Source organism: Salvelinus namaycush, chromosome 21 (genome assembly GCF_016432855.1).
Source record: "Salvelinus namaycush isolate Seneca chromosome 21, SaNama_1.0, whole genome shotgun sequence".
Classification (NCBI taxonomy): Eukaryota; Metazoa; Chordata; class Actinopteri; order Salmoniformes; family Salmonidae; genus Salvelinus; species Salvelinus namaycush.
The window spans coordinates 46,870,862-46,898,671 of NC_052327.1; the positions used below are offsets into that span (position 1 = coordinate 46,870,862).

Sequence of the window (27,810 nt, forward strand, 5' to 3'; positions counted from 1 at the left end):
TTAATTCCATTCACTTACTTTAGATTGTGCGTATTGTTAGATGTTACTGCACTGTTGGAGCTAGAAACATGTGCATTTCGCTACACTCGCAATAACATCTTCTAAACATTGTTGCCACTCGTAGCATTGAAAACAAAGTCATACTCTTTCTAACCAGACAGCGTCTGAGACAGAGGTGCACTGTTAATTTAGCTCGGATGCGTTCTCCGGTGAGATACAGTACAATCAGCCTTTTGCGAATTGAAGAACATTATTTTTTTTGTTTTCTTGCTCAATGTTTTGGGGAAGCCTGGCTTCCCTTGGCATCCATGAATACACGTCACTGCTGTCCTCATGTCTCTGTTTTCTATTTGAGACCACAGTATGGTGAGGAAGAGGTGTTTGCTGGCTTCTTATGCAACTTGTACTTGTTTTCTTGCTCAAAGCTAGGAATCTCAAATTGACTTGTGCCGGTCAACAACAGGGTTACTCTGAAACACTGGAAGATGTTATTATTCAGGACAGGAGGGAAACGGACTGCAAAGCACTTAAGTCCCTAGGCACAATGAATGGGAAATATTGCACAATGACAACAGAATAACCTCGTTCTATGTTTGACAATTCTGTCTTGCATTGATCTTTGTTGATTGACTGTACACTGATGCCAACAACACTAGTCTAATGTACTTCACATGACTTCATCTGACCCAGATTTGACCATTCATCAGCACGTACGCAAAAGTCAGTCTGTGGCTAAGTGATAAGGTCTCCACCTGACACACATTTCCTCTGGAGAAATGGGCTCTTACTCCCTCTTAGCGGAGTAATCCAGTGCATTTAGCCTACATTATTGTTTTTGATTATGGATTCCATGTGTTGCATTTTGCCAGGCCCTCTGTGTACTGTATGTTCTGGTGATCCTAGAGAAGAGCAAAGGTCTGGCCTCAGTGTGCATAGTAATGTGGATTTTGCTATAATGCTAGCAGTGGTGTCTGGGTTAATGCACCTAACCCAGGCTCCTCTGATCTGTGCTACTGTAGATCTGCATTACCTTTACCTAAAGACTGTGATTAGGGTTGGGCGCTATCCAGATTTTCATATTGTCATACCGTCCTTCTCTCACCCGGGATTTACGGTTTTACAAGTTTAGTACACAAGGGTGTGCCATTTTTTTTTTTAGAGCCCATTGGGTGTTTATTACCAGAATGCTGACAAAAAAAGACCTGCAATCCAGCTCATAAAGGTATACATATATAGGTAGGAGCTACCGAATGTCCTTTTTGTTAAGTTTGGACATTTTGCAAGCAAATGTGAACGAGAGATGTACAAATGAACCAAGTTTTGACGCATGCAGTACTGGCTCTCCAGCAGCATGTCTACACGCTGTGTCTTTGTGTAGTCTGGAGGCACTAGGACAAGGGGCCTGCCTGCTCTGCTTGGAAAAGAGAGGGGAGGAGCAGAAAGGCAGAGAGAGGAGAAAAACACAAGGAAATTAAGATAGGAGTGGCAGCTGTACAAATAACTCATCCAAAGGGCGTTGCCTTCTTAAACACGGCATAACGCAACAGCATATGATGCACCTTCACCTTATTAATTCAGCCACTTCGATAACACGACCCCTGGTTAAACTTGCTAATGCATAATTCTGCGTTTTCACACAGGGAAAAAAGATGAACACGTAAGAAATATCTTGCTGCGTTTTGTAAACAAAGATCTAAAATGCTTCTTATTATAATTTATGCTCGGCATTAGACTAATTCTCTGCTTCAGTTGCACATCTAAACTGGATGAGAATTCACAAATGGGCATTCTATCAGCAGACAGTGCTCTGGCTGATGTGTAGCTACTTTTCTCAGTGTAGCCAGCCTATTTTTATCCAGTAAAATGCTGAATTAACTTTTTAAGCAAAACATTACGAAATGTAGCGGACTACATTTTTTTCAAAGATAGGCCTACACATTAGAAATACGATGGCCATGCATTGTTTTTGCAAAAAAAAACGAGGCTTTTTCATTATTAGCTCATTTACTTGTGTTGCTGCCAGCCAAATAGCGTTGCACTTCATTTTCATCAGATGACAACAGAAGCTATTTTCTGTAAAGGAAAACTATAGTTGCACGTCCCTGATCACTCTATTGTGCTATTTACAAACATACACCTGACTGGATCAACTGGATCAGCTTCATAATGTGAGCAGTGAAATAAGAACGCAATCTGCTTTCTCCTAACGCATTGCACAAGTTGACTGCAGGTATTTACTTAAAATAGCTACAAATATTAAAAAGTATTGAAAGACTTCAAATAAATAGTTTCAACGCTTGACAGTATTGAAAATCCATCCGTGGTTATTTCCAAATACCCTGGTATACGGTATACCGCCCAAGCCTAACCATGATGCAGTCAGAGGAAGGGCAGGAGGAAGTCAGCAGGCTTACTCAAACATCTCTCTCTCTCTCTCCCCCACCCGCCATGCCACTTCACACAGGGGTCGTGTTCATTAGGGAAAACGGACTGAAACACCATTTTTCTTCTATTGCAAAATGTTTTGCGACCGTGCACCCTAATGAATATGACCAGGGAGAGGGAGTTTGCCTGCGTTCCTCTGACCTCTGTGGCCACAGAAAGTGACTGCGTGGGATACGGAAGTAAACACCAGGGAGATGAAAGGAAGTTTTCAAAGTCAACTCCTGTCAGATTTTCCCTGAAAAGCATGGTGACTTGACTCCTCAGAAAAACCATCCCTGTAGGCTACTGACCGTTTCAAACCCACTCCCTAACTGACACAATGGACTTCAAATGGAAACTTGGTCTTGTGTGTTTGGTTTGCCTTAAAAGGAGATGTCTTCTTAAGTCTGATGCTCATGTCTGTGCCGGTAACTGTTATGTTTTGGAACGGCTAACTCAGGAATTTATTGAGCAAGCCACCATCTTTCATTTTTAAATCGACCCAGTGTTCCAAATGAGGTCAGTCAAGACCGTTTTTGTTGTTGTGTTGAGTCAAGTCTGCTTTTGACTCATGAAAAAAGGACACACCTTGTTCAAGTAGCCTACCATGCAGTTAATGTGGCAGTCGAAGTAATAACTGATAATGTCAAGAAACACTGAGGTATTCTTATCCAGTACCAAACTAGTATCAATTAATTATATTGTTACATTTAAAAATTAAAAATAAATATGAAAATGTGTGCTTTCCCATTGAGAGCAGTACATATTGTCAGTTCTGGATATGGGTGATTTTGTGGGAAAGTCAACCTGAGCGTGCCTAAAAAGTTAGTAATTTCCAAATGAAACCACGTTCATAATTATCCTAAAGGTCTATACAGTGCAGTTAGGAAAAGATTCAGACCCCTTCCATTTTTCCACATTTTGTTACGTTACAGCCTTATTCTAAAATGGATTAAATAAAAACATTTCCTCCTCAATCTACACACAATACCCCATAATACCAAAGCGAAAACAGGTTTTTAGAAATGTTTGTAAATGTATTAAAAACATTATTTACGTAAGTATTCAGACCCTTTGCAATGAGACTTGAAATTGACCTCAGGTGCATCCTGTTTCCATTGATCATCATTGATGTTTCTACAACTTGATTGGAGTCAACCTGTGGTAAATTCTATTGATTGGACATGATTTGGAAAGGCACACACCTGTCTATATCAGGTGCATGTTAGAGCAAAAACCAAGCTATGAGGTCGACACAATTGTCTGTACAGCTCTGTGACCGTATTGCGTCGAGGCACAGACCTGGGGAAGGGAACCCAAACATTTCTGCAGCTTTGAAGGTCCCCAAGAACACAGTGGTCTCCATCATTCTTAAATGGAAGCAGTTTGGAACCACCAAGACTTCATAGAGCTAGCCTCCCGGCCAAACTGAGCAATTGGGGGTGAAGGGCTTTGGTCAGGGACGTGACCAAGAACCCTTTGGTCACTCTGACAGAGCTGCAGAGTTCCTCTGTGGAGATGGTAGAACCTTCCAGAATGTCAACCATCTCTGCAGCACTCCACCAATCAGGCCTTTATGGTAGAGGGGCCAGACGGAAGCAACTCAGTAATTTTTCATTGGAAGTTAACCTCTCTGGTACAAGTGGGACGCTAGCCTCCCACCTCGACAACAGCCAGTGAAATTGCAGGGCGCCAAATTCAAAACAACAGAAATCCCATAATTAAAATTCCTCAAACATACAAGTATTATCCACCATTTTAAAGAGAAACTTCTTGTAAATACAACCACAGTGTCCGATTTCCAAAAAGGCTTTACTGCGAAAGCACACCATGCGATTATGTTAGGTCAGCACCTAGTCACAGAAAACCATACAGCCATTTTTCCAGCCAAAGAGAGGAGTCACAAAAAGCAGAAATAGAGATAAAATTAATCACTAACCTTTTGATCTTCATCAGATGGCACTCATAGGACTTCATGTTACACAATACATGTATGTTTTGTTCGATAAAGTTCATTTTTATATCAGTTTAATCTCAGTTTACATTGGCGCGTTATGGTCAAATGCATTGTCTCAAACAAACATCCGGTGAAAGTGCAGAGAGCCACATCAAATAACAGAAATACTCATCATAAACATTGATAAACGATATAAGTGTTAACCTCTAACGCCTCACAAACCCGGATCCGGGATCCCCCCCATCAAAAAAGCTGACTAGCATAGCCTAGCCTAAAGCCACAGGGATATCATATAATAAAATGTTCATGAAATCACAAGTCCAAGACACCAAATGAAAGATACACATCTTGTGAATCCAGCCATCATTTCTGATTTTTAAAATGTTTTACAGGGAAGACACTATGTAAATCTATTAGCTAACCACGTTAGCAAAAGACACCACTTTTTTACTCCACCATTTTTTTACTCCATCAGTAGCTATCACAAATTCGACCAAATAAAGATATAAATAGCCACTAACCAAGAAACAACTTCATCAGATGACAGTCTGATAACATATTTATTGTATAGCATATGTTTTGTTAGAAAAATGTGCATATTTCAGGTATAAATCATAGTTTACCATTGCAGCCACCATCACAACTCTCACCAAAGCGACTAGAATAACTACAGAGACCATCGTGTATTACCTAATTACTCATCATAAAACATTTCTTAAAAATACACAGCGTACAGCAGATGAAAGACACAGATCTTGTGAATCCAGCCAATATTTCAGATTTTCTAAGTGTTTTACAGCGAAAACACAATATAGCGTTATATTAGCTTACCACAATAGCAAACATCACAACAGCATTGATTCAAGCCAAAAATAGCGATAACGTATAAACCACCAAAATATATTAATTTTTTCACTAACCTTCTCAGAATTCTTCAGATGACAGTCCTATAACATCATATTACACAATGCATATAGAGTTTGTTCGAAAATGTGCATATTTAGCGGCACAAATCGTGGTTATACAATGAGAAAAGTAGCAAAGCTGCAAAGAAAATGTCAGGAGAAATCTTTGGAGAGGCACCTAATCTAATCATTAACTAATCCAAAACTTGACTAAAAAATACAGGTTGGACAGCAAATGAAAGACAAATTAGTTCTTAATGCAATCGCTGTGTTACATTTTTAAAATTAACGTTACTACAACATACAGCGTGCGTTAAAGCGAGGCTACACTGAAATTAATGGCGGCTTATGCATGTAACATTTTTCAACAGAACAACGAATTATCAGCATAAATAGTTCTTACTTTTTGATGAACTCCCATCAGAATCTTGGGAAAGGTGTCCTTTGACCAAAAGAATCGTTGCTCGGTTGTTGAATGTCCTCTTCAACGTTGCAATTAGCAGTAAACATTAGGCATGTGGTCCAGACATCACCAACTCCCTAGAACGCAACACTAATACATATCCGAAAAATCGCAATATACTGACATAAACTGATATAATTCGGTTTAAAATAACAACATTATGATGTCTTTAACACCTATATCGAATAAAAACACAGCCGGATATTTCTAAGAGTTATTGGTTCTGGTACGATATGCCAAGCTCCTTTCTGCGTCAGAGCGAAGAGGGAAAAGAACGCACACCTCCTTGCCAAGCCATTTATAACCTTTCAGATCTGCCTAGAGACTCCATTTCAAGACTCACTATTCGCTAACAACCAGGGGAAGGCGTATGCAGTGCATCTCAACCAATAGAAGACAGGCGGATTTATAAACAGATCTGAGAACAGCTTGCAAAATGTTGCATTCTCACATCCACATAGGAAAATTGCTCTAAGTCTAACCCTTCACTCACAGATATAATTCAAACGGTTTTAGAAACTAGAGAGTGTTTTCTATCCAATAGTAATAATAATATGCATATTGTACGAGCAAGAATTGAGTACGAGGCAGTTTAATTTGGGAACGTAATTATTACAAAGTGCTAACAGCACCCCCTAATGACAAATTAAGCATGGAATTATAGATAAACTTCTCCTTAATGCAACCGCTGTGTCAGATTTCAAAAAGGCTTTACGGAGAAAGCACACTTTGCGATTATGTTAGGTCAGCACCTAGCCACAGAAACCCATACAGCCATTTTCCAGCCAAGGAGAGGATCACAAAAGTCAGAAATAGCATTAAAATGAATCACTTACCTTTGATGATCTTCATCTGGTGCCACTCCCAGGTTTCCATGTTTGACAATAAATGTTTGTTTTGTTCGATAATGTCCCTCTTTATGACCAAAAACCTCCCTTTTTTGTTTGCACGTTTTGTCCAGTAAGTCCAGACAAAGTTTTTTAAAAAGTAGAATAAAAGTTAGTAGAAACATGCCAAACGATGTTTAAAATCAATCCTCCGGTTGTTTTTGTCATAAATAATATTTCAACCGGACAAAAGCTCGTCAATAGGAAAGGAGAAACAAGTAAGGCGCATTCCCGATCAGACGCATGGCTGATGAATGGAAATTTCCACTGGCCACTGATTGAAAGTGCTGTATCTCCCTCAATTTTAAGAGTAAAAGCCTGAAACAATACCTAAAGACTGGCCACATGTAGAGGAAGCCACAGAGCTTTATATGGTGGATAAGCTTTCAATTGAAAAACAGCCTTTCAAAATAATAGTACTTCCTGTTTGGATTTTCCGCGGGTTTTCGCCTGCCATATCAGTTCTGTTATACTCACAGACATTAAAGTTTCCAAAACTGTTAAAATAGAGTGTTTTCTATCAAAATCTACTAATTATATGCATATCCTATCTTCTGGGCCTGAGTAGCAGGCAGTTTAATTTGGGCACGCTTTTCATCCAAAATTCCAAATGCTGCCCCCTACCCTAGTGAAGTTAAACCCTGGAATTTGGGGAATTTTGCTTACATTCATAAAAGTTAGCTTATAACAGTGAACCTTTTTTTGTGGGAGACACATAAGGCAATTCTAGGTCTTGTGGCATATTTTGGTTAAACTATCCCCAATTCAATGAAATTGCAACCCTCTGCATGCACAGTACATTCTTCCATCACATGTGCAGTGCACTCTTCATCACATGTACAGCTGATTCTTAAAATCTTGCACACTAATGAGATGCTATTGAGGCCACACGATTACACTGTCTGAGCAAAGGACTACATGCTTCCTGGTAAGTTTTGATTACAATTTTGGGTGGGGTGAATATATTTTATGACACATGATTTTTTGTTATCTAGTAAATAGTAGCCTACATCAAAGTGTGTTTAAATAATTTCTAACTTAAAAATTTCTGCTAGTTAGTTTTTGCTACCATGTGGGTTTTAGTTTGCTGAGACTGCTAACTGAGTGTTAATTCACCTGTTTCCATACATGTTTCATTTTAAAACATGTATCTTACAAAATGAGTTGTTTTAATCGAACTGCTTAACTATTTATCTGTACATGGAATTGTATTATAAAAAAAATATATATATATATTACTCTATTTTTTCTAATCTTTACAGGAAAATGCCACGGGCATTATCTGATGTGTGGAGACATTTCACTGCAGCTAATGTAGAAGGAAAAGCTGGGTACATTTGCAAATACTGTGTCAAATCATATGTGAAGAATGCAACAAAGATGCGGAATCATCTGGCCAAGTGCATAAAGTTTCCTCAGCGCCTGCTCACAACAAGCAACCTCTGACAAAAGTCCCTCTACTTCTATTTGAGGTGAACATTTTGAATCAAACACCTTATCGATAGCAACCGCTCATGGTCCTCCTGGAATCAGAATTTTTTTGACTTAATGGAGGAATGTAGTCAGAAATGCTGATGAATGTCTTGCTCGAGCTGTGTGTGCAACTGGTTCACCTCTGATGCTCACATGCCATGTGTATTGGAAGAGATTAACAGAGTTCAAGTGAAGGTCAAGCAAATCATAGATAAAGTAGACTGTATTGCAATCATCCCTGATGGATGGTTGAATGTTCTTGGGCAAGGAATAGTTAACTACATCAACTCCACCACTCAACCAGTATTCTACAAGAGCACAGACACACTGGTCTCTACATTGCAGATGAGCTGAAGGCAGTCGTCAATGATCTTGGGCCACAGAAGGTATTTGCACTGGTGACAAACAATGCTGCGAACATGAAGGCTGCTTGGTCTAAAGTGGAGGAGTCCTACCCTCACGTCACACCCATTGGCTGTGCTTCTCATGCATTGAATCTGCTCCTTAAGGACATCATGGCACTACAAACAATGGATACACTCTACGAGAGCCAAGGAAATGTTTAGGTATTTGAAGGGTCATCAAGTTATAGCAGCAATCTACCTCACCAAGCGAAGTGAGAAGAATAAGAGCACCACATTGAAGCTGCCCAGCAACACCCATTGGGGTGGTGTTGTCGTCATGTTTGACAGTCTCCTGGAGTGTAAGGAGTCTCTCCAAGAAATGGCAATATCACAGTCTGCCGATATGGACAGCCCCATCAAGAGGATCCTCCTGGATGATGTATTTTGGGAGAGAGTGGTAAGCAGCCTGAAACTCCTGAAACCTATAGCCATTTCACGGATTGAGGGAGACAATGCCATCCTGTATGATATTCAGACTCTGCTTGCAGATGTAAGAAAATAAATCCGTATGGCCCACTTCACTGTTGCTCCAAGCAGAGGAAACGGCAGTTCTGAAATACATCAAAAAGCGTGAAGACTTCTGCCTGAAGCCCAGCGTGTTTGGTGCAGAGATCAACCAGGCCTATGGTGTCATCAGTACCGTGTCTCGCTACCTTGGCCTGGATGAGGGCAAGGTTCTTGGCAAATCCCACCGACATCTGCCACCTCAGAGCACAACTGGTCCTTGTTTGGGAACACACACACCAAAGCACGCAACAGGCTGACCAATACAAGGGTTGAAAAATTGGAAGTGTGAGAGGAAGACAACCAAAGCTTTAGTTTCTAGACTATGATTTTACAGATGTATGTTGAAAACGTTTTTGGGAGATGCGATGGATCATTGGGAATCATTCAATATTCCCTTTTGTTCAGTGAAATCATCCCATGTGAAGTCAACTCATTTAATTAAAGTTCAATTTGTAAGTAAATTGTTTAAAAAAAAAAAAGATATTAGAAGGATTTAATCATTTGCAATTATGTCTACTTATGATAAGGTAAAACGTTTGTTTCTGTCTCCATATGATATGGTAAATATATCCAATGCAAACAACATCTATATTTAAATGGTATTAATATTAATTTGCATATATTCCCGTTAATTCACATATATTCCTGTTAATTCCCACGGAAAGTTTCCACTGTGCCCTGGACACCATATGTGAACTAATTGCCGCCCATCTATCTTCAGAGCTCGTGCTGCTAGCTGACCTAAACTGGGACATGCTTAACACCCCGGCCATCCTACAATCTAAGCGTGATGCCCTCAATCTCTCACAAATTATCATTGAACCCACCAGGTACAACCCCAAATCCGTAAACACGGGCACCCTCATAGATATCATCCTAACCAACTTGCCCTCCAAATACACCTCTGCTGTTTTCAACCAAGATCTCAGCGATCACTGCCTCATTACCTGCATCCGTAATGGGTCTGCAGTCAAACGACCACCCCTCATCACTATCAAACGCTCCATAAAACACTTCAGCGTGCAGGCCTTCCTAATCAACCTTGCCCGGGTATCCTGGAAGGATTTTGACCTCATCCCGTATTATTTAAGAGGATGACTGGTCATTCTTTAAAAGTGCCTTCCTCACCACCTTAAATAAGCATGCCCCTTTCAAAAAATTTAGAATCAGGAACAGATATAGCCCTTGGTTCTCTCCAGACCTGACTGCCCTTGACCAGCACAAAAACACCCTGTGGCGTTCTGCATAAGCATAGAATAGCCCCGGTGATATGCAACTTTTCAGGGAAGTCAGGAGCAAATATACACAGGCAGTTAGGAAAGCTAAGGCTAGCTATTTCAAGCAGAAATTTGCATCCTGTAGCACAAAATCAAAAAAGTTCTGGACACTGTAAAGTCCATGGAGAATAAGAGCACCTCCTCCCAGCTGCCCACTGCACTGAGGCTAGGAAACACTGTCACCTCCGATAAATCCACTAAAATTGAGAATATCAATAAGCATTTTTCTACGGCTAGCCATGCTTTCCAACTGGCTACCCCTACCCCGGTCAACAGCCCTGCACTCCCCACAGCAACTCGCTCAAGCCTCCCCATTTCTCCTTCACCCAAATCCAGATAGCTGATGTTCTTAAAGAACTGCAACACCTGGACCACTACAAATCAGCCGGGCTAGACAATCTGGACCCTCTCTTTTTAAAATTATCTGCCGAAATTGCAACCCCTATTACTAGCCTGTTCAACCTCTTTTTCGTATCGTCTGAGATTCCCAAAGATTGGAAAGCTGCCGCGGTCATCCCCCTCTTCAAAGGGGTAGACACTCTAGACCCAAATTGCTACAGACCTATATCTATCCTACCCTGCCTTTCTAAGGTCTTCGAAAGCCAAGTCAACAAACAGATTACCGATCACTTCGAATCCCACCGTACCTTGCTCCGCCATGCAATCTGGTTTCAGAGCTGGTCATGGGTGCACCTCAGCCACGCTCAAGGTCCTAAACGATATCATAACCGCCATCGATAAGAGACATTACTGTGCAGCAGTATTCATCGACCTGGCCAAGGCTTTCGACTCTGTCAATCACCACATTCTTATTGGCAGACTGAACAGCCTTGCTTTCTCAAATGATTGCCTCGCCTGGTACACCAACTACTTCTCAGATAGAGTTCAGTGTGTCAAATCGGAGGGCCTGTTGTCCGGACCTCTTGCAGTCTCTATGGGGATGCCACAGGGTTCAATTCTCGGGCCGACTCTCTTCTCTGTATACATCAATGATGTCGCTCTCGCTGCTGGTGATTCTCTGATCCACCTCTACGCAGACGACACCATTCAGTATACTTCTGGCCCTTTGGACACTGTGTTAACTAACCTCCAGGCGAGCTTCAATGCCATACAACTCTCCTTCCTTGGCCTCCAACAGCTCTTAAATGCAAGTAAAACTAAGTGCATGCTCTTCAACCGATCACTGCCCGCACCTGCCCGCCCGTCCAGCATCACTACTTTGGACGGTTCTGACTTAGAATATGTGGACAACTACAAATACCTAGGTGTCTGGCTAGAATGTAAACTTTCCTTCCAGACTCACGTTAAACATCTCCAATCCAAAATAAAATCTAGAACCAGCTTCCTATTTCGCAACAAAGCATCCTTCACTCATGCAGCTAAACATACCCTCGTAAAACTGACCATCCGACCGATCCTCGACTTCGGCGATGTCCTCTATAAAATAGCCTCCAACACCTCCAACAAACTGGAGGCAGTTTATCACAGTGCCATCCGTTTTGTCACCAAAGCCCCATATATTACCCACCACTGCGACCTGTACGCTCTCGTTGGCTGGCCATCGCTTCATACTCGTTGCCAAACCCACTGGCTCCAGGTCATCTACAAGTCTCTGCTCGGTAAAGCCCCAGCAGGTATATCTCACTGGTCACCCCCAAAGCCAATTCCTCTTGGCCGCCTCTCCTTCCAGTTCTCTGCTGCCAATGACTGGAACGAACTGCAAAAATCTCTGAAGCTGGAGACTCTTAACTCTCTCACTAGCTTTAAGCACCAGCTGTCAGAGCAGCTCACAGATCAATGCACCTGTACATAGCTCATCTGTAAATAGCCCATCCAATCTACCTCATCCCCATACTGTATTTATTTATTTATCATGCTCCTTTGCACCCCAGTATGTCTACTTGCACATTCATCTTCTGCACATCCTAACATTCAAGTGTTTAATTGCTATATTGTAATTACTTTGCCACATATTTATTGCCTTACCTCTCTTATCCTACCTCATTTGCACATGCTTTATATAGGTTTTTCTACTGTATTTATGATTGTATGTATGTTTATTCCATGTGTAACTCTGTTGTTGTATGTGTCAAACTGCTTTTCTTTATCTTGGCCAGGTCACAGTTGCAAATGAGAACTTGTTCTCAACTAGCCTACCTGGTTAAATAAAGGTGAAATAAAAATAAATAAATAAATGGCTTAACACAAAGACCATCAGGCTAAAGTCATTCATAAATATGTGGGGCTAACTCATAAACGACATGCAATATCTGATATGGACAGTGTTCTTGTATAAGTCTAAATTTGAAATCTAATTCTTTGTTTAAACCATGTGGTGATACAGAATTTATTTTATACAGTCTATCCACATGGCTTCTCTTTGGAGTAATTTGTTGTCGTAATCACATACGTGGAGGATGAACTTTTTCCACCCCGACACCGCAATTCATTAATAGAATAATTTTGTTCTATGAAGTGTCTCGCAACTCGCGTGGTGATTATCTTGACATCTAATACTGGAATTATGTTCTTCAAGGCGTACTTTCAAGGTGCGGGAGCTTTTTCCAATATAAGTCGTATTGCATGCTTGGAACTTCCCCTGTTGGAATGCAGGGTACATGTCAGTGAAAGTATTCTGCAGGAGTGGACTTACCTGTGCTGGCAGGTGGAGTGACTCCTGAAATTACCTCTGTTATACTGTCATTAGTCAATGCCATGCTGGAATGTACTATATACTATACCACTAAGCTTAGTGACCTCACCTCTTAATAAGATACCCTGGTTGATATTTATGTGTGCTTTGATGAAATCTAAACGACAAACCCTGAAGACTACATGATTTAATATAGCATGCCTGTGCACAGAGACGCCAGGGAGCAGTGCCAGCCCAGGGTTTAGTACACAGCAGATATACCCTTCAAGATGGAGGCCGACGCTACATGTCAGGTCACATGCATCCAACACTTTTTCAGTTCACTTTCTTTTAAAATGTTCCGCCCTTGATGTAAGAGAACACTTTATAAGGTGAATGTGATTTTTCGATCAGGCTATATTGCAAACAGCTGCAACTTTTAATCCCACCACACCCCTCTCTAACTCCAACCCCTCTTCTCTAGTAAACCTTTTGCCTCTTGAAACCACCATATTTCACATTCCCTAACTCTCTGCATTTGAAGGTGCCCCTGGCTCCTTTACCTTCTTATCTGAATAAAATAAAATAATGGAACAGATTAACAGAAATTTCCCTGCTTGTCAGAATGTCAGACTTTCCCTCCATGTCCATGGTGGCCCATCCCTCCTTCCCTCAGGGTTTTGTGTTCTGCCCACCATGGTGTGTCTCAGAGATATCCTTCCCCCAGTGCCAGTCCACTGCCACCCTCTACCCCCATTGTCGTCCACTGCTCATCAAAGCACACTGTCACTTCCTTTCACTCACCCCTCATCCTGTTCCTCACTTCCTTAGCGACAGTAGTGGGGGATGCCAGGCGAGGGGGCAGGCAGAGGGAGATGGTAGTAGGAATAGGCCTACAGGCGTGCGAGTCAACGAGTGGGACTCCACAGATTGATTAGGATTGAGGCTTTGTTTTGTAGGTCGACTATTTATCCGATATTTTGTTAAAGATCATGTGGATTATTTTCTCCAGGTGCAAAACTGTATGCGCTGACTTTCCTGACCCTTGTGACAGCTATCAAGACCACAAGGCCTATGCCTATGTTTCTTCCATTGTGAGATTACATTTGATATAGGATCACTTTCTCAAGTCAAAACTCTATCATATTCAGTCACTTGAAATCAACTTAGTGCAGATGTACAAAAACACCCAAAACTCTAGAGTTACATTCACGACAGAAAACGTGAAGAACCAACTTGTCACCTGCAGGCTTCTTCACACCACGTTTGGCCAAGCGTCAATTTAACTAGCGCCTGCAGCCCGTAAAGTCAGTTTGGGATTCAAGTGTAATTCAATAGGAATCTGTTTTCATGCTTTCAGGTAAAGCTATCAGCGTGCTTCATGGCTCTGCACAGTGCAGGGGTTTGGTTACCTTCCCATTTGAATTAATCGACAGCAGCGTTGCTCCATTCACACAGGAAAGCCTCTCTTCCTATGGCTCAGGATGTGTGGTGCTGCGCTGAGTGCAGCTGGCAGCAAGTCTCTTACTCTTAGGAAAGCCATTCACAAGTTAAACCAGTCCTTTCCCACTTCTCCTGTCCTTCTTGGCCAAGTTGGCCTGGTAATGGCTTGAAGCTTTCTAATGAGAGGTGGCCTAACACTCCAATGCTGCTTAGGTATGGTGAGGGGAGATTCTTTAGCAGGTTTTTCCCATTGATGAGAAGGGGATATAGCCTAGCGTCATCTTCTGTGTCTACTCTTTGTTAAGACAACTCCTTAGTGACATGTCAAGAACTTATCCCAACAAATGAGTGTGCTAAGACTGAGATTCTTTGAGCTCAAACATTAGCTTGAATCTGGCTATTCCTGGCTTTATGAAGTGAACTTGGACCTGGTTCTCTCAAACAGTCTGTGAGAGGAGACTTCTCCAGTGCTGCCTGGAGGCCTGCTGGGGCAACAGCTGTTTTACTGCCTGTCTGTCCATATGACCTGAGGTCACAGGTCATGGTGGGGTCCAACGGGTCAAAGCTGTCCTGGTCACAGGCCCAGAAATCCAGGGCCCTGGGGGCAGAGGGCTGGTGGGGCCTGCCTCTCTTTGTCTTTCTGGTCCTTCCATGATGGACCATAGGTCCACTGGTTTTCTACCCTCTGAGCTGCTCATAACTCCACCCACGCAGCGGGATTAAAGCTAGTGTGTGTGTGTGTGTGAACAGTAGGCTGCAGGATTATGTCTCTGCTGTGCTCTGGGACTGTGTGTGGCACGGGACAGACATGTTGGAGGCCTGAGCAGTAAAATGCAAGTCGCTACATTACTGATCATGACCCTGTTGTCATGGAATTACCATCGTTGAAATATCACTTTCGAATGAGAATAACATTGTCAGCTTGATAGCTCCAATAGACTTACATTGTCCTTTTGCCAATGTTTGTAATGCAGGACATTTGTTCATATTCGGGACCTACTGAAACATCCATTGAACTTTCCATGACTCATTGTGAGTTGACTGCATTTATTTATTTATTCTCCAACAATTTTGCTGCTTTTAAGATCTCTTACTTAGAAAATCCATCTTCGTGGCAGGAGACAACACATTTGGCTCTGGACGGTCATAACCACAAATTCTGCAAGGATTTTGACATCCCAAAATCTTGCAGTTCACCCTAAAATGCATGAAATCTTACAGTGCAGTTCACTCCTCATTCTTAAGATTGTATGATTTACTGCACCATTTGCGGTTATCTTTAGCGCCCAGCCAAGCGGCCTGGAATTCTGGCTATTTGCTGAGGCTCTCCAAAGTTTAAACAGTGGCTTTGTAATTAATATGACGAACAATAATGGAGTAGAGTGCAGAGAGCTGTAGGTTCCCATGCATGACCACTATGAAAGCCAATGGAGTTTAGACGAGCTGCTTTGTGTTATGCAGATATGTCATAATACTGTGGGATATAGCCTAGCTACTGTTCATGTGTGGACCTCTAACCTATCAATCGTACGTTTTAGCCTAAGTGGCGAGAGGGAGGTAAAAGCCTCCAGGGATCCTTTTAACATTCTGTGTTTGTTTTGTATCATGAACATGGTCACGGGAAACTTGAATCCTCTCTGAATGGCAAGTGAGATATTTCCCTATGGAAACCAACAGAGAGAGTCTGTGTTGTAATATTATTGGTAAGGAGGAGTATTATGGCTCAGCCCACATAATAAGTGACTCTTTCTCAAACAAAAGGATTACAGATGATGAAAAGCAAACATGTTCCTGGTCTGAGGCCTCCTCCTCTACGTCTCCACCATTCCACAGTTGACATGACTAAGCCTTGGAAACTAGGAAACTATTTGCTTTACGTCTCTGTTTGCGCCCAGGTTTCAGATTGGGCTTTTTAGGCATCTAATCTAATGAGTACCTGGAGATATGCCACCACACACCCTACTATTGCAGTAAAGTATGCAAATGCTTTGAAAGATAGTCAAATATCCTGGAACCATGTAACCAAGTGAATTTATGACATACTCACAATCCACTACCAACAAGACATGTTAGAAGCTAGGAGGGATGTGGTGTCTGAGCTGAGATTTGAGAGGTAGCCTAATCCAGGTGACTGACTGGCCTGGCAGGCTCCTGTAATCGAGCACCTGGAGGCATAACACCACAAAGCAAACACACACCGGCCACACAATCAAATTACACGGCTCCTGTTACTAATAGAAATGTGTTAAGAGTAATCCTTTGTTGCTGCTAAATATTCCCCATGAGTAGTTAAGAGATTTGGAGTTACTACTGTAGGCTAATTCATTTTTTTCCCGTTTGTCAGTGACTGAGTTCCCTAACAAATCCATAGTCCAGGTTTGGATGAATTTAATGAACAATTGCTTTCCAATTCAGAAGATATCACGTCTAATTAAATTGCCAGGAATTAGAAGGGCACGACAAAACCTATTCCCCCCCCAGGAGACTGACAAGATTTGGCATGGGTCCTCAGATCCTCAAAAGGTTCTACAGCTGCACCATCGAGAGCATCCTGACTGGTTGCATCACTGCCTGGTATGGTAACAACTCAGCCACCGACTGCAAGGCACTACAGAGGGTAGTGGGAACGGCCAAGTACTTCACCGGGGCCAAGCTTCCTGCCATCTAGGACCTCTGTACCAGGCAGTGTCAGAGGAAGGCCCTAAAAATGGTCAGACTCCAACCACCCTAGTCATAGACTGTTCTCTCTGCTACCGCACAGCAAGCAGTACCGGAGCGCCAAGTCTAGGTCCAAGAGGCTTCTAAACGGCTTCTATCCCCAAGCCATAAAACTCCTAAACATCTAATCAAATGGCTACCCAGACTATTTACATTGCCCCGCCTCTCCCCCTCTTTTATACAGCTGCTACTCTCTGTTGTTACCATCTATGCATAGTCACTTTAATAACTCTACCTTCATGTACATATTACCTCAACTAACCGGTGCCCCTGCACATTGACTCTGTACCGGTACCCCCCTTTATATAGTCTCGCTTTTGTTATTTTACTGCTGCACTTAAATCACTTGTTACTTTTATTCTTATCCGTATTTTTAAAGCTGTGTTGTTGGTTAGGGGCTCGTACGTAAGCATCTCACTAAGGTTTACACCTGTTGTATTCGGCGCATGTGACTAATAACATTTGATTTGAATAGCATTCTCACATAGGTGTTCCTTTTGTCCAGGTGTGATAGGGCAGTGTGGAGTGCAATAGAGATTGCGTCATCTGTGGATCTGTTGGGGCGGTATGCGGATTGGAGTGGGTCTAGGGTTTCTGGGATAATGGTGTTAGCCATGACCAGCCTTTCAAAGCACTTTATGGCTACCGACGTGAGTGCTACGGGGCTGTAATCATTTAGGCAGGTTACCTGAGCTTTTTTGGGCACAGGGACTATGGTGGTCTGAAACATGTAGGTATTACGGACTCGGCCAGGGAGAGGTTGAAAATGTCAGTGAAGCCACTTGCCAGTTGGTCGGCGCATGCTTTGAGTACACGTCCTGGTAATCCGTCTGGCCATGCGGCTTTGTGAATGTTGACCTTGCTCACATCGGCTACGGAGAGTGGGATCACACAGTCGTCCGGAACAGCTGGTGCTCTCATGCATGCTTCAGTGTTGCTTGCCTCGAAGCGAGCATAAAAGGCATTTAGCTCGTCTGGTAGGCTCGCATCACTGGGGAGCTCGCTCCTGGGTTTCCCTTTGAAAGCCCAGTAAAGGTCCAGTAAAAGCGACTTGTGCAAAGAATGATTTAGAACTTACGTAGTATGGTACTGTATGTCCAGGTCCATAGTCTGTATGTGCCCCATAACTACATAACGCATACAAGCTGCTGCTACTCTGTTTATCTTATAACCTGATGCCTAGTCATCTTACCCCTTTACATGTCTGCCTCCATCACTCCAGTATCCCTGCACATTGTAAATATGGTATTGGAACTGACCTTGTATATCAGGGATCATCAACTAGATAAAAAAATAATAATAATTGGTCGGTGGGCAGGACCATGATTACAAATCATTTGTAGACTGCAAATTGACCGCAAGAATCCCAAACAGATATGTTTGACTAAAACATAATCCTTTCAAACCTTGCTTATGTTTGTATATGATCAAGTGTGTCTCTATTATGCGTGGGAATACTTGGGAACAGATTTCTTACATTAAAATTACTTGGAGTTGATTTCCTGCTTTAAAAAATAAATAATTTGTTTGTCTTTTATGTCCAACAATGAAAATAAAACCGTTTTTTTTTGCTCAGAAAAGGACAGTGTGAGCAAGAATGAAACATGTTTTGTGTCCTGACCGTCCTAATTTATGATTTCTTTGTCCAATTTTGCTTCAGTTCCCAGTCCCTCTAGAACCACATTTTGCATGTGCTGACTAGCTATTCGTCTGTCACTGAGACTACTCTACCTTAAACAGCCTCATCCCAGGAGCACCAAGAGAAGATCAGCAGAGATGATTGTGTGATGACACACTAGCTGTACCACTGTGATTACCCAGGTCCATCTGGTCCCCCCAGGAGTGGTGTTCACTTCATCTACACCACCTGGCTGCTCTGTGGAGGGGATGACATCATGCCGTCATCATGCTGTGTTTTAGTTCAGACAGCAGAGTGTCTGGAGCATGGGGAGCCCTTTCCGGAACAGTCTCTGGAGGCTCCCGTCATGGAGTTCACCAGGAGAACGTTTCTTTCTGGAACAAAGAAAAAGAGAGGAGAGAGGGGAATGACAAAGGGAAGCAGAATCTGGAAAAGGAGGAGGTGGTAAAGGAGGAGGGAGAAATTGGATGATTGAGGGTTTCTTTGCTCCTTTCTCAGTCTAAAGGCTTTGATCATCTGCTGTGGAGAATGAACACTTAGTCTTAGGTTGAAGCTTGAGCACTTTGTCTGTTTATTGTGTCTGGGACCTCAGACCATCTCTCCAAGATCCTCTCTGAACCGACAGAATATATGTCATGAATGAATGTCTAAAGTCCACCCCATGTTTTGGCTCCCGAGTGGCGCAGTGGTTTAAGGCACTGCATCTCAGTGCTAGAGGCGTCACTAGTTCGACCCTGGTTCGATTCCAGGCTGTATCACAACCGTCCGTGATTGGGAGTCCCATAGGGCCCCGCACACAATTGGCCCAGCGTTGTTAGGGTTTGGCCAGGGTAGGCCGTCATATGTAAATAAGAATTTGTTCTTAACTGACTTGCCTAGTTAAATGTCAAACAACCAATGGACAGCGAATGTCCATTCAAACATGTAATCTGCTCTATTTGCTAACCAGAGTGATGTAATCCAACCTCCATATGAAAGTGTTCATTTGCTTGCATGTGTACCCTTTAAATTTGTGTGTGTGTCTGAGCTAACGTGTGTGCGTGTGCTATTTGTACATGTGAAAGCCTGCCATCTGTCCATATGCCACAAAATATTTGCTTTGTGAGGCAGAGAATGATGCAAATTATGTTTTGCTGCTTCTTTGTATTTCATTTGTTTCTTACCCATAGAAACACTGTGCTGGGGGTCTGATTTTAAGGACACCGGAATAGACCTACACAATAAACATCTTGATTCACAGGCTTCATCTTTGGAAAAGCTTGAATTGTTTGCATTGAGTGGCCCATTCCTGTCTCTCCCATCCCACCCTTTCTCACTCTAGATGTCACTTAGCTATTTCTATAATGTCCATGATTTGTTAATGTCAATGCCCTTCTCCCATTCGTAAACGGTGCCGTAAAAGTTCCCGCCACTGAAATGTGATAGGCTAGTTCTTAATGTGCTGAGTTTTATTTATACCTACTCTATGTAACAGAGATGCATGCATAGCATTTCCTGTGGCGTGGATAATATGAGTATCCACATTGCTCTAGCCCATCTAATTATAGTCTTCTCTGGAAGCACACTGTAGCATACTGCACACCGGTGACATGGCACATCCTGTGTTGACTGTCTGGCTTGAATCACCCGGCCAACCCCCCACCCCGCCCAAACTTGAGTCATTTCTGGGTTGTAGTGAGGTGAAGTGTGCCACGGGGCTGTGATTCTGGGGGAGTGCTCCTTGGTCCTCCTCTGATCTCGCATGATGTGTCCTCCTCCAGACTAGAGCCTTGCTCTTTGGGTTTCCAGGACCTTGAGAGTAAATCCTTCAGTCCCTGTGAGCAGTGAGTCAGTGTGGGAATTACCACAGTGAGCGCTTCTAAAGTTAATTTTCAGGCTCGGCTCAATTCCAGCCAGTCTCAAAAGGGTGATATTGTCCTGCCAGAGCAAACAAGGAGACCAAGATACTTTGTCCACTGGAATCTGGGAAATGTTTACTCTGCTTTTCTGGTTCTTCTTGACCTCAGTGTTCCAGTAGTGGGACTGTTCTCCTCTCCCCTCTCATGTGCTGTTTAAAGTCTTATTCTGACCCCCTGTTTTCAGCCGAGACTCTCCCATAGAGGGCAGGCAGGGCACACAGACATTTATTTTTGGAACCTGAGGACTAACTTCAGAAGTGTTTTTGAAGGTCCACTACATTCAGTTTGAGGAAACGTACACCTTGTATGAACTGAGAATCCCAGAAATAGATACTTCCTGGTTCATAGTTCTACTATATAGTTCTAGTCTGCTGCTGGTATATTTCAGAGGTTATCCAAGTTACAGGGAGGAACTGAACCAGTCCACCTATGGAGGTGGCTAGTGTACATCATCAGGTGAACCCACACAGACTGAACCCACAGGTGCAGAAAGCCTTCTCAAGGAGCCCTTTGAAGTGTTTAGGGAGAGCACAAGCATGGAGGTGGTGTCGAGGAAAGGGATAAGGGGGCCAATGTGGAGAGGCCAACTCTGCTGGTGCTGCACTTCCAGAGCTGGGAGGGAGAGCCAAATCCAGAGCCTAGTTGTTTTGACAGCGATGAGGAGTTGGCAGGGTGCGAAACAGCGATTTGGAGCCCATGTACCTGCCTCACAATCTAGTCTTGTCTGACACTAACAGGTCCTAGGTCAGCAGTGTTTCCCCCTGTATTAATTTAGCTGTGGCACACCGCTGCTGCTAAATTGTTGCCACCACTAGGGCTGTGATGGTCATGGAATTTTGGATGACTGTAATTGGCCAGCCAAATGACCGCGGTCATCGTATTAACCGTTTTGAACAGTAACATGTAAGCTCCTGACTGCATGTTCTGCCATAGAAATAGAATGAATAGAACGGCCATGGGCTTCTCTTTGTAGAGGTAGGGTTTCGGATGTTTTCGGAAGATGGGCAGGGACTCTGCTGTCCTAGCATACCTGGCAGAATCATATCAGGATTATTTGAATTAATCCAGTGGGCATTTGTTTTGCAAACTCCATCACATGTGCGCTACAGAAACACAGCTAACCGAACAACAGTGCTAGGTGAATGTGCACTTGAATTAAAGGGTAGGTACAGTAAAAAAAAAAAAAAAAAAATCATACATAGCATTGTGTAGCCTACTTAGAACATCCAATTGTGTTTTTCTATGAAAAAAGTGTGATTCTGAGAGTGAAAACCTGAAAAAATTGGGGGAAACCTGAAACCCACCAACTCATCAATTGCTCAGAAAAATGGTTGGATTAAACCGAGTAGAGTACAGAGCTGTTGCCTTTCATTCACTGCTGACCAGTTTGCATTGCTCATGCTTTTTCTTCATTTTTTTAGCATGTCTGTGCACTGCATTGAACTAGTAAAATATGGTTTATGGCTGTTTTTTAAAGGGCACAGTCTATACTTTAATCCAGTCTTGAAGAGAGTAGACAGAGAGGCATTCCAGACCTGACAGCTGATTTATAGACACCAACATGTGTGAGGGAACTCTCCCCTGAGGTGAAAGGACTAGAACAAGACCATTTTAAAACCACACTGCATGTTTTAGCAGGTGAACAAACAGAGGAAAGTGAACATTCATAAACAAGAGACATTGCCTGGTGCCTACTGTTGATGCCATTAAACCACCACAAGCTGAATGAATGGGAGTTATTATTCTTTTTTTATTAAAATGTTTTGGGATGACAGAAGGAAAAACTTCCTGTGTCCAGAGTCTGAGTCTGAACTCCTGTACCACTGAAAGCGGCGTGCCATGCACTGTGTGTTCTGTGGACTTCCTGTCTCCGGTGGCAGTGGCCTCATTCCTAGATAACAGGGTTAAGGTCCTGTGGCCACAGAAGCCCTCGCCAATCAGCAAACACAGTCAGCAAAAAACAGTCAGGAAGCACTGGCACTGCAACAAAGACCTGAGGTAACCACTCTTTGGTTGGCTAGCTAGGTAGGCTACCTCCCTTACAAGCATTGCATTTATGTCAAAGAGGCTGTCTTGTAATTGATCACAGAGGGATTTCACCAACATAATGGCTAGCAGTCACAACTGATGCTTGTGATGAGAGGAAAGGCAAGGAAGGGTCAGTCAAAGGCTGAACAGGTTGATTGTAGTAATTCAAATTCTCATGTACAATCAGCCTATGGATATTTTGTTGCTGTTGATGTTTTGGCATTTATAGCTGATTAGGCCAATCTTCCATACCCTGTTTATGATGCAGTGGACTTGATATCCTGCAGGAACGGAACGTGATATCCCATTAGATCCTGCTGGATCACTCCTTTTTATAGACTATTAATAGAACAGCATAAAGGAGAGAGTCTACACTGTCACCTGTGGTATGTCCAGCAAGTTCCTATTGAAGATCATTTAAGACGCTTAAGGCGTCACTACAGACAGCCTTGTTCGATTCCAGGCTGTATCACAACCGGCCGTGATTGGGAGTCCCATAGGGTGGCACATAATTGGCCCTGGTTTGGCCGGTGTAGGCCAATGGCACATAATTGGCCCTGGTTTGGCCGGTGTAGGCCATCATTGTAAATAAGAATTTGTTCTTAACTGACTTGCCTAGTAAACAAAAAAAAGGAAGTTCCAAATCAGCCTCAGTAATAGGTCTTGATGACCTTTTGAAATATGCAGACATTCTCCTAACTCAGTAATAATTGTGCTTGTCTTCTCGCTCCCTGACAGAACGAAGATGCTTGAGGCAGGGAGCTAAAGGCCTCACCAGAGCGGAGTGCGTGCTAGAGCCAGGGGCTGGTGCCTGACCAGAGGCCCCTGAGAGGGTTGCAGGTCCATGGGGACCATGGGGGATCCTGGAGGCTTCACCACCACAGGGGAGCGGGTGAACCCTGCCCACGTAATGTTTGACCGCTTCACCCAGGCATCCACCTGTAAGGGCACACTCAAGGCCTTCCAGGAGCTCTGTGACCATCTGGATCTCAAGCCCTGCGAGTACCGGATCTTCTACCACAAGCTCAAGTCCAGGCTCAACTATTGGAAGGCCAAGGCACTCTGGGTTAAGCTAGACAAGCGGGCCGGCCAGAAGGAGTACAAGAAGGGACGAGCATGTGCCAACTCCAAGGTATGTGACTTTTTTTCTGTCTCATATCCTTGTTCAAATTACCTCAGAGAATTGTTCTGTATATAATAGGGTTGGGCCCATATCCACATTGTAATATTGTCTCTTTGCCCTTGTTGAATATTGTAATATTTTTCAATAATTGATATCGCCAGTATTCGATAATATCTTAATATCAGCCAGCTCTAGTACTGTATATGCTACATTTTCCCCGTCGTTAGTGTCTGATCATCGGGGCGGGACCATGTGGCCTGCGGACGGCCATCGAGCTGGGCTTCCTGGGGGCCAAGGTGGTGCTGCTGGAGAAGAGAGATGCTTTCTCTAGGAACAACGTGCTCCACCTGTGGCCCTTCTCCATCCAGGACCTCAGGGGCCTCGGGGCAAAGAAATTCCACGGAAAGTTCTGCGCCGGAGCCATCGACCATATCAGTGAGTGGATAAGACTATCCTACTCCCATTTCCTACTCTCTGTCTTTTAGAAAATTATTTCATGTGTTACTGTGTACAGCATTGTCATCTATGAGGAGACGACTTCTGGTGCTTTCCAGGACCATAGATCAGCTGTAACATTGCCGTCTTTTCATTTGTTGAAGCTAATTAATGTTCTCCTCTAATCTGTCTGACTCTCTGTGCAGGTATCCGCCAGCTCCAACTGATGCTGCTGAAGGTGGCCCTGCTCCTGGGCATCGAGATCCACGTCAACGTGGAGTTCAAGGGTCTCATCGAGCCCCCCGAGGACCAGGAGAACGAGAGTAGGACCCTTGTGAAGTGACTGCTCTAATGACTGCATTAAGACCCATGTCATATGACATGACTGCTCTTCATCCAAACATTTATGGGAACAAGGAAGGGCCATGTGTTACTGTACTGTTACTGTATGCCACAGTGCTAATAGAGAGCTCTCTCTCATCCCCCAACGTTACATGTCTTGTCTTGCTTATTTTTCCCATGGTGTGTTTTTGCAGGGATAGGGTGGAGGGCTGAGGTCCACCCCAGGACACACCCAGTCAACGAGTTGGAGTTTGACGTCATCATTGGGGCAGACGGAAGAAGAAACACGCTGGCAGGTAAAAAGCAACAAAGAAACACATGGTTCAATTTGTTGTGTAAAACACCATGAGAACTGAAGCCCTCAAAAACACACCTGTGGTTGGTTTACGGGTCCAACCCTCTCTCTTTTCCTCTCACTCCCTCTTTTCCTGCCTCATGTTGTGCACATGTGATGTGAGACTTCCCGGCCCTCCCTCATTTCATCCGTTTTCAGAGAGCAATCCTTCGTGGCCTCTCACTGGAGCGGAGCAGGAACCTGTGAATTGGCTGTCTGTTTCCTGTATGAGCTAACATCCCTCAGCAGCACTGGGAGCCTTGTAGTGTGTGGACTACTCTGCCCCCTCTCCTCTGCTGCTGCTGGTGCCTGCTGAAACCGCTTTAGAGATTCTCTCTAGAGGGGAGGGGAAGCAGTTTCCCTCAGGGCTAGCCAGTAGTCACTTCATACAGTGTCCGTACTCAGCCTGCAACCTTACATGAGGTTATTAAAAAGTCTTGCAGTTACATTGATAGTTAGTCAATGACCGTGTGCATCAAAGCCTAACAAGCGCCACCTTCATTTCGCCTCTTCTCTTTTACAAACATGTGAGTAGTGTGTAATACAAGGAAATGTTCCCTTCATTTCTGAACCTAACAAAGAACACTGACATTGACTGTCTACATAATGACACTGACCCCAGTTGAACATTTACATCCTGTCTCCTTCCTCTCCTCCAAACAGGGTTCAGGAGGAAGGAGTTCCGAGGCAAGTTGGCCATCGCCATCACGGCCAACTTTATCAACAGGAACACCACGGCCGAGGCCAAGGTGGAGGAGATCAGTGGAGTGGCCTTCATCTTCAACCAGAAGTTCTTCCAGGACCTCCGGGAAGCCACGGGTCAGTCATTTTGCCATAGGCAGAGATAACATGTAATAATCCTCGTTATAAGATGTTATAAAGGCTCATAGGTGCTTATAGGAAGTTATAAAGCATTATACTTCTAGGCTTTTAGTAATATTTTACACATTGTTATAGATTTAGGTGATACACAAAAAAATGTAATAGCTGATGAGCACATACAGTGTCTTCAGAAAGTATTCATGCCCCTTGACTTGTTCCACATGTTGTTACAGCCTGAATTCAAAATGGATTAAATAAAATAAAAATCTCACCCATCTACACTCAATGCCCCATAATGACAAAATGAAAATGTGTTTTTTGAAATGTTAGCTGTATTTCATTTTCAATAAATTAGCAATCTACTTTACATAAGTATTCACACACCTGAGTAGATGCATGTTAGAATCCCATTTGGCAGCGATTACAGCAGTGAGTATTTCTGGGTAAGTCTCTAAGAGCTTTCCACACCTGGATTGTACAATATTTGCCCATTTATTATTTTCTAAATGATTCAAGTTCTGTCAAATTGGTTGTTAATCATTGCTAGACAACCATTTTCAAGTCTTGCAATCGATTGTCAAACAGATTTTAGTCAAAACTGCAACTCATCCACTCAGGAACATTTACTGTCTTCTTGGTAAGCAACTCTAGAGTACAAAACATGAAAGAAAAATGTTCAACTTCATATTCATCATCTCCAGCACATATTTCAATATTGCGCATTTCTATCTTTTGTAGTAAAATAAGACCGTGTTTCCAATTACATCATCAGTGTGCATCGTGTGATTTTTAATCATTATGAGGAGGCATTGCCTACTAATTGTCTACTAACTGGTTGATGATGTCATTGGAAACACTTATTTTCTATATATTTTTTTACTACAAACATAGAAATGAGCCATTTTCACATATGTTGACATTGGGGTGGTGCTGGAGATGATGAATATGATGTTGAACATTTAGAAATGTCCCTTTAAGAACACCTTCCTAATATTGAGTTGGACTCTACAAGGTGTCGAAGCGTTCCGCAGGGAAGCTTGCCCATGTTGACTCCAATGCTTCCCATAGTTGTCAGGTTGGCTGAGTGTCCTTTTGGGTGGAGGACCATTCTTGATACACACAAACTGTTGAGTGTGAAAAACCCTGCAGCGTTGCAGTTCTTGAGACACTCAAACCGGTGCGCCTGGCAACTACTTCCATACACCGTTCAAAGGCACTTCAATATTTTGTCTTGCCCATTCACCCTCTGTATGGCACACATACACAATCCGTGTCTCAAGTCTAAAAGTCTCCTCCCATTCATCTACACTGATTTGAAGTGGATTTAACAATAAGGGATCCTAGCTTTCACGTGGATTCACCTGGTCAGTCTATGTCATGGAAAGAGCATTCATAATGTTTTGTACACTCAGTGTATATTTGGCCTTGTGTTTAAGGTTAATGTCCTGCTGAAAGGTGAATTCATCTCCCATTGTCTAGTGGAAAGCAGACTAAACTAGGTTTTCCTCTAGGATTTTGACTGTACTTAGTTCCATTCCGTTTATTTTTTATCCTGAAAAACTCCCCATTCCATAACGATTACAAGAGTACCCACTATGCTTGAAAATGTGTGCGTTGTTGCAAACTGGATGCATGTTTTGGAATAGGCTACCTACTTTTCACTCTGTCAATTAGGTTAGTATTGTGGAGTAACTACAATGTTGTTGATCCATCCTCAGTTTTCTCCTATCACAGTCATTAAACTCTAACTGTTTTAAAGTCACCTCTTTGAGTGGTGTGAATTCTTTCTGAAGGAACTGTAGATAAATGAATAGCCGAGCAGTGTATCACCTAGGAATAGTTTTATGTTGCCATGCGTCATCGCTGAGCCCGTCAGTTTCTATCTGCATGGTTTATCTATGGATTAGGGAAAATGTCAACAAAGAGGCACTTCTTGATTGGGAGCTGAAATCTGTTCACATTTCTCAATTAAATATTTTGATCCCATGCCATGAGAGCTTGGCGCTGAGCTAGCCCCGTCTATATGGGCCTTTAGTTTTGTCTCCTGGGTCGTGTAATCGCCGACGTTGTCCTCATTCCCCTAACATAGACAACCAATA

At 42.9% G+C, this 27,810-nt stretch overlaps 1 protein-coding gene across 2 annotated transcripts in view; it reads left to right on the forward strand.

The window, feature by feature from the left end:
* The window catches only part of LOC120066430 (protein-methionine sulfoxide oxidase mical3a-like), a 124,683-nt gene that overhangs the window by 15,230 nt on the left and 81,643 nt on the right, over window positions 1-27,810 (forward strand). Inside the window, exons 2-6 of one of the 2 annotated variants that reach the window (XM_039017790.1) lie at window positions 23,394-23,787; window positions 24,006-24,213; window positions 24,420-24,536; window positions 24,750-24,851; window positions 25,553-25,708. In XM_039017790.1, the coding sequence (XP_038873718.1) occupies window positions 23,500-23,787; window positions 24,006-24,213; window positions 24,420-24,536; window positions 24,750-24,851; window positions 25,553-25,708 (871 nt within the window). In that variant the 5' untranslated portion in view covers window positions 23,394-23,499. Of the gene's footprint in view, window positions 1-23,393; window positions 23,788-24,005; window positions 24,214-24,419; window positions 24,537-24,749; window positions 24,852-25,552; window positions 25,932-27,810 lie in introns of those variants that run through there. The other variant, XM_039017791.1, reaches the window with a different exon arrangement.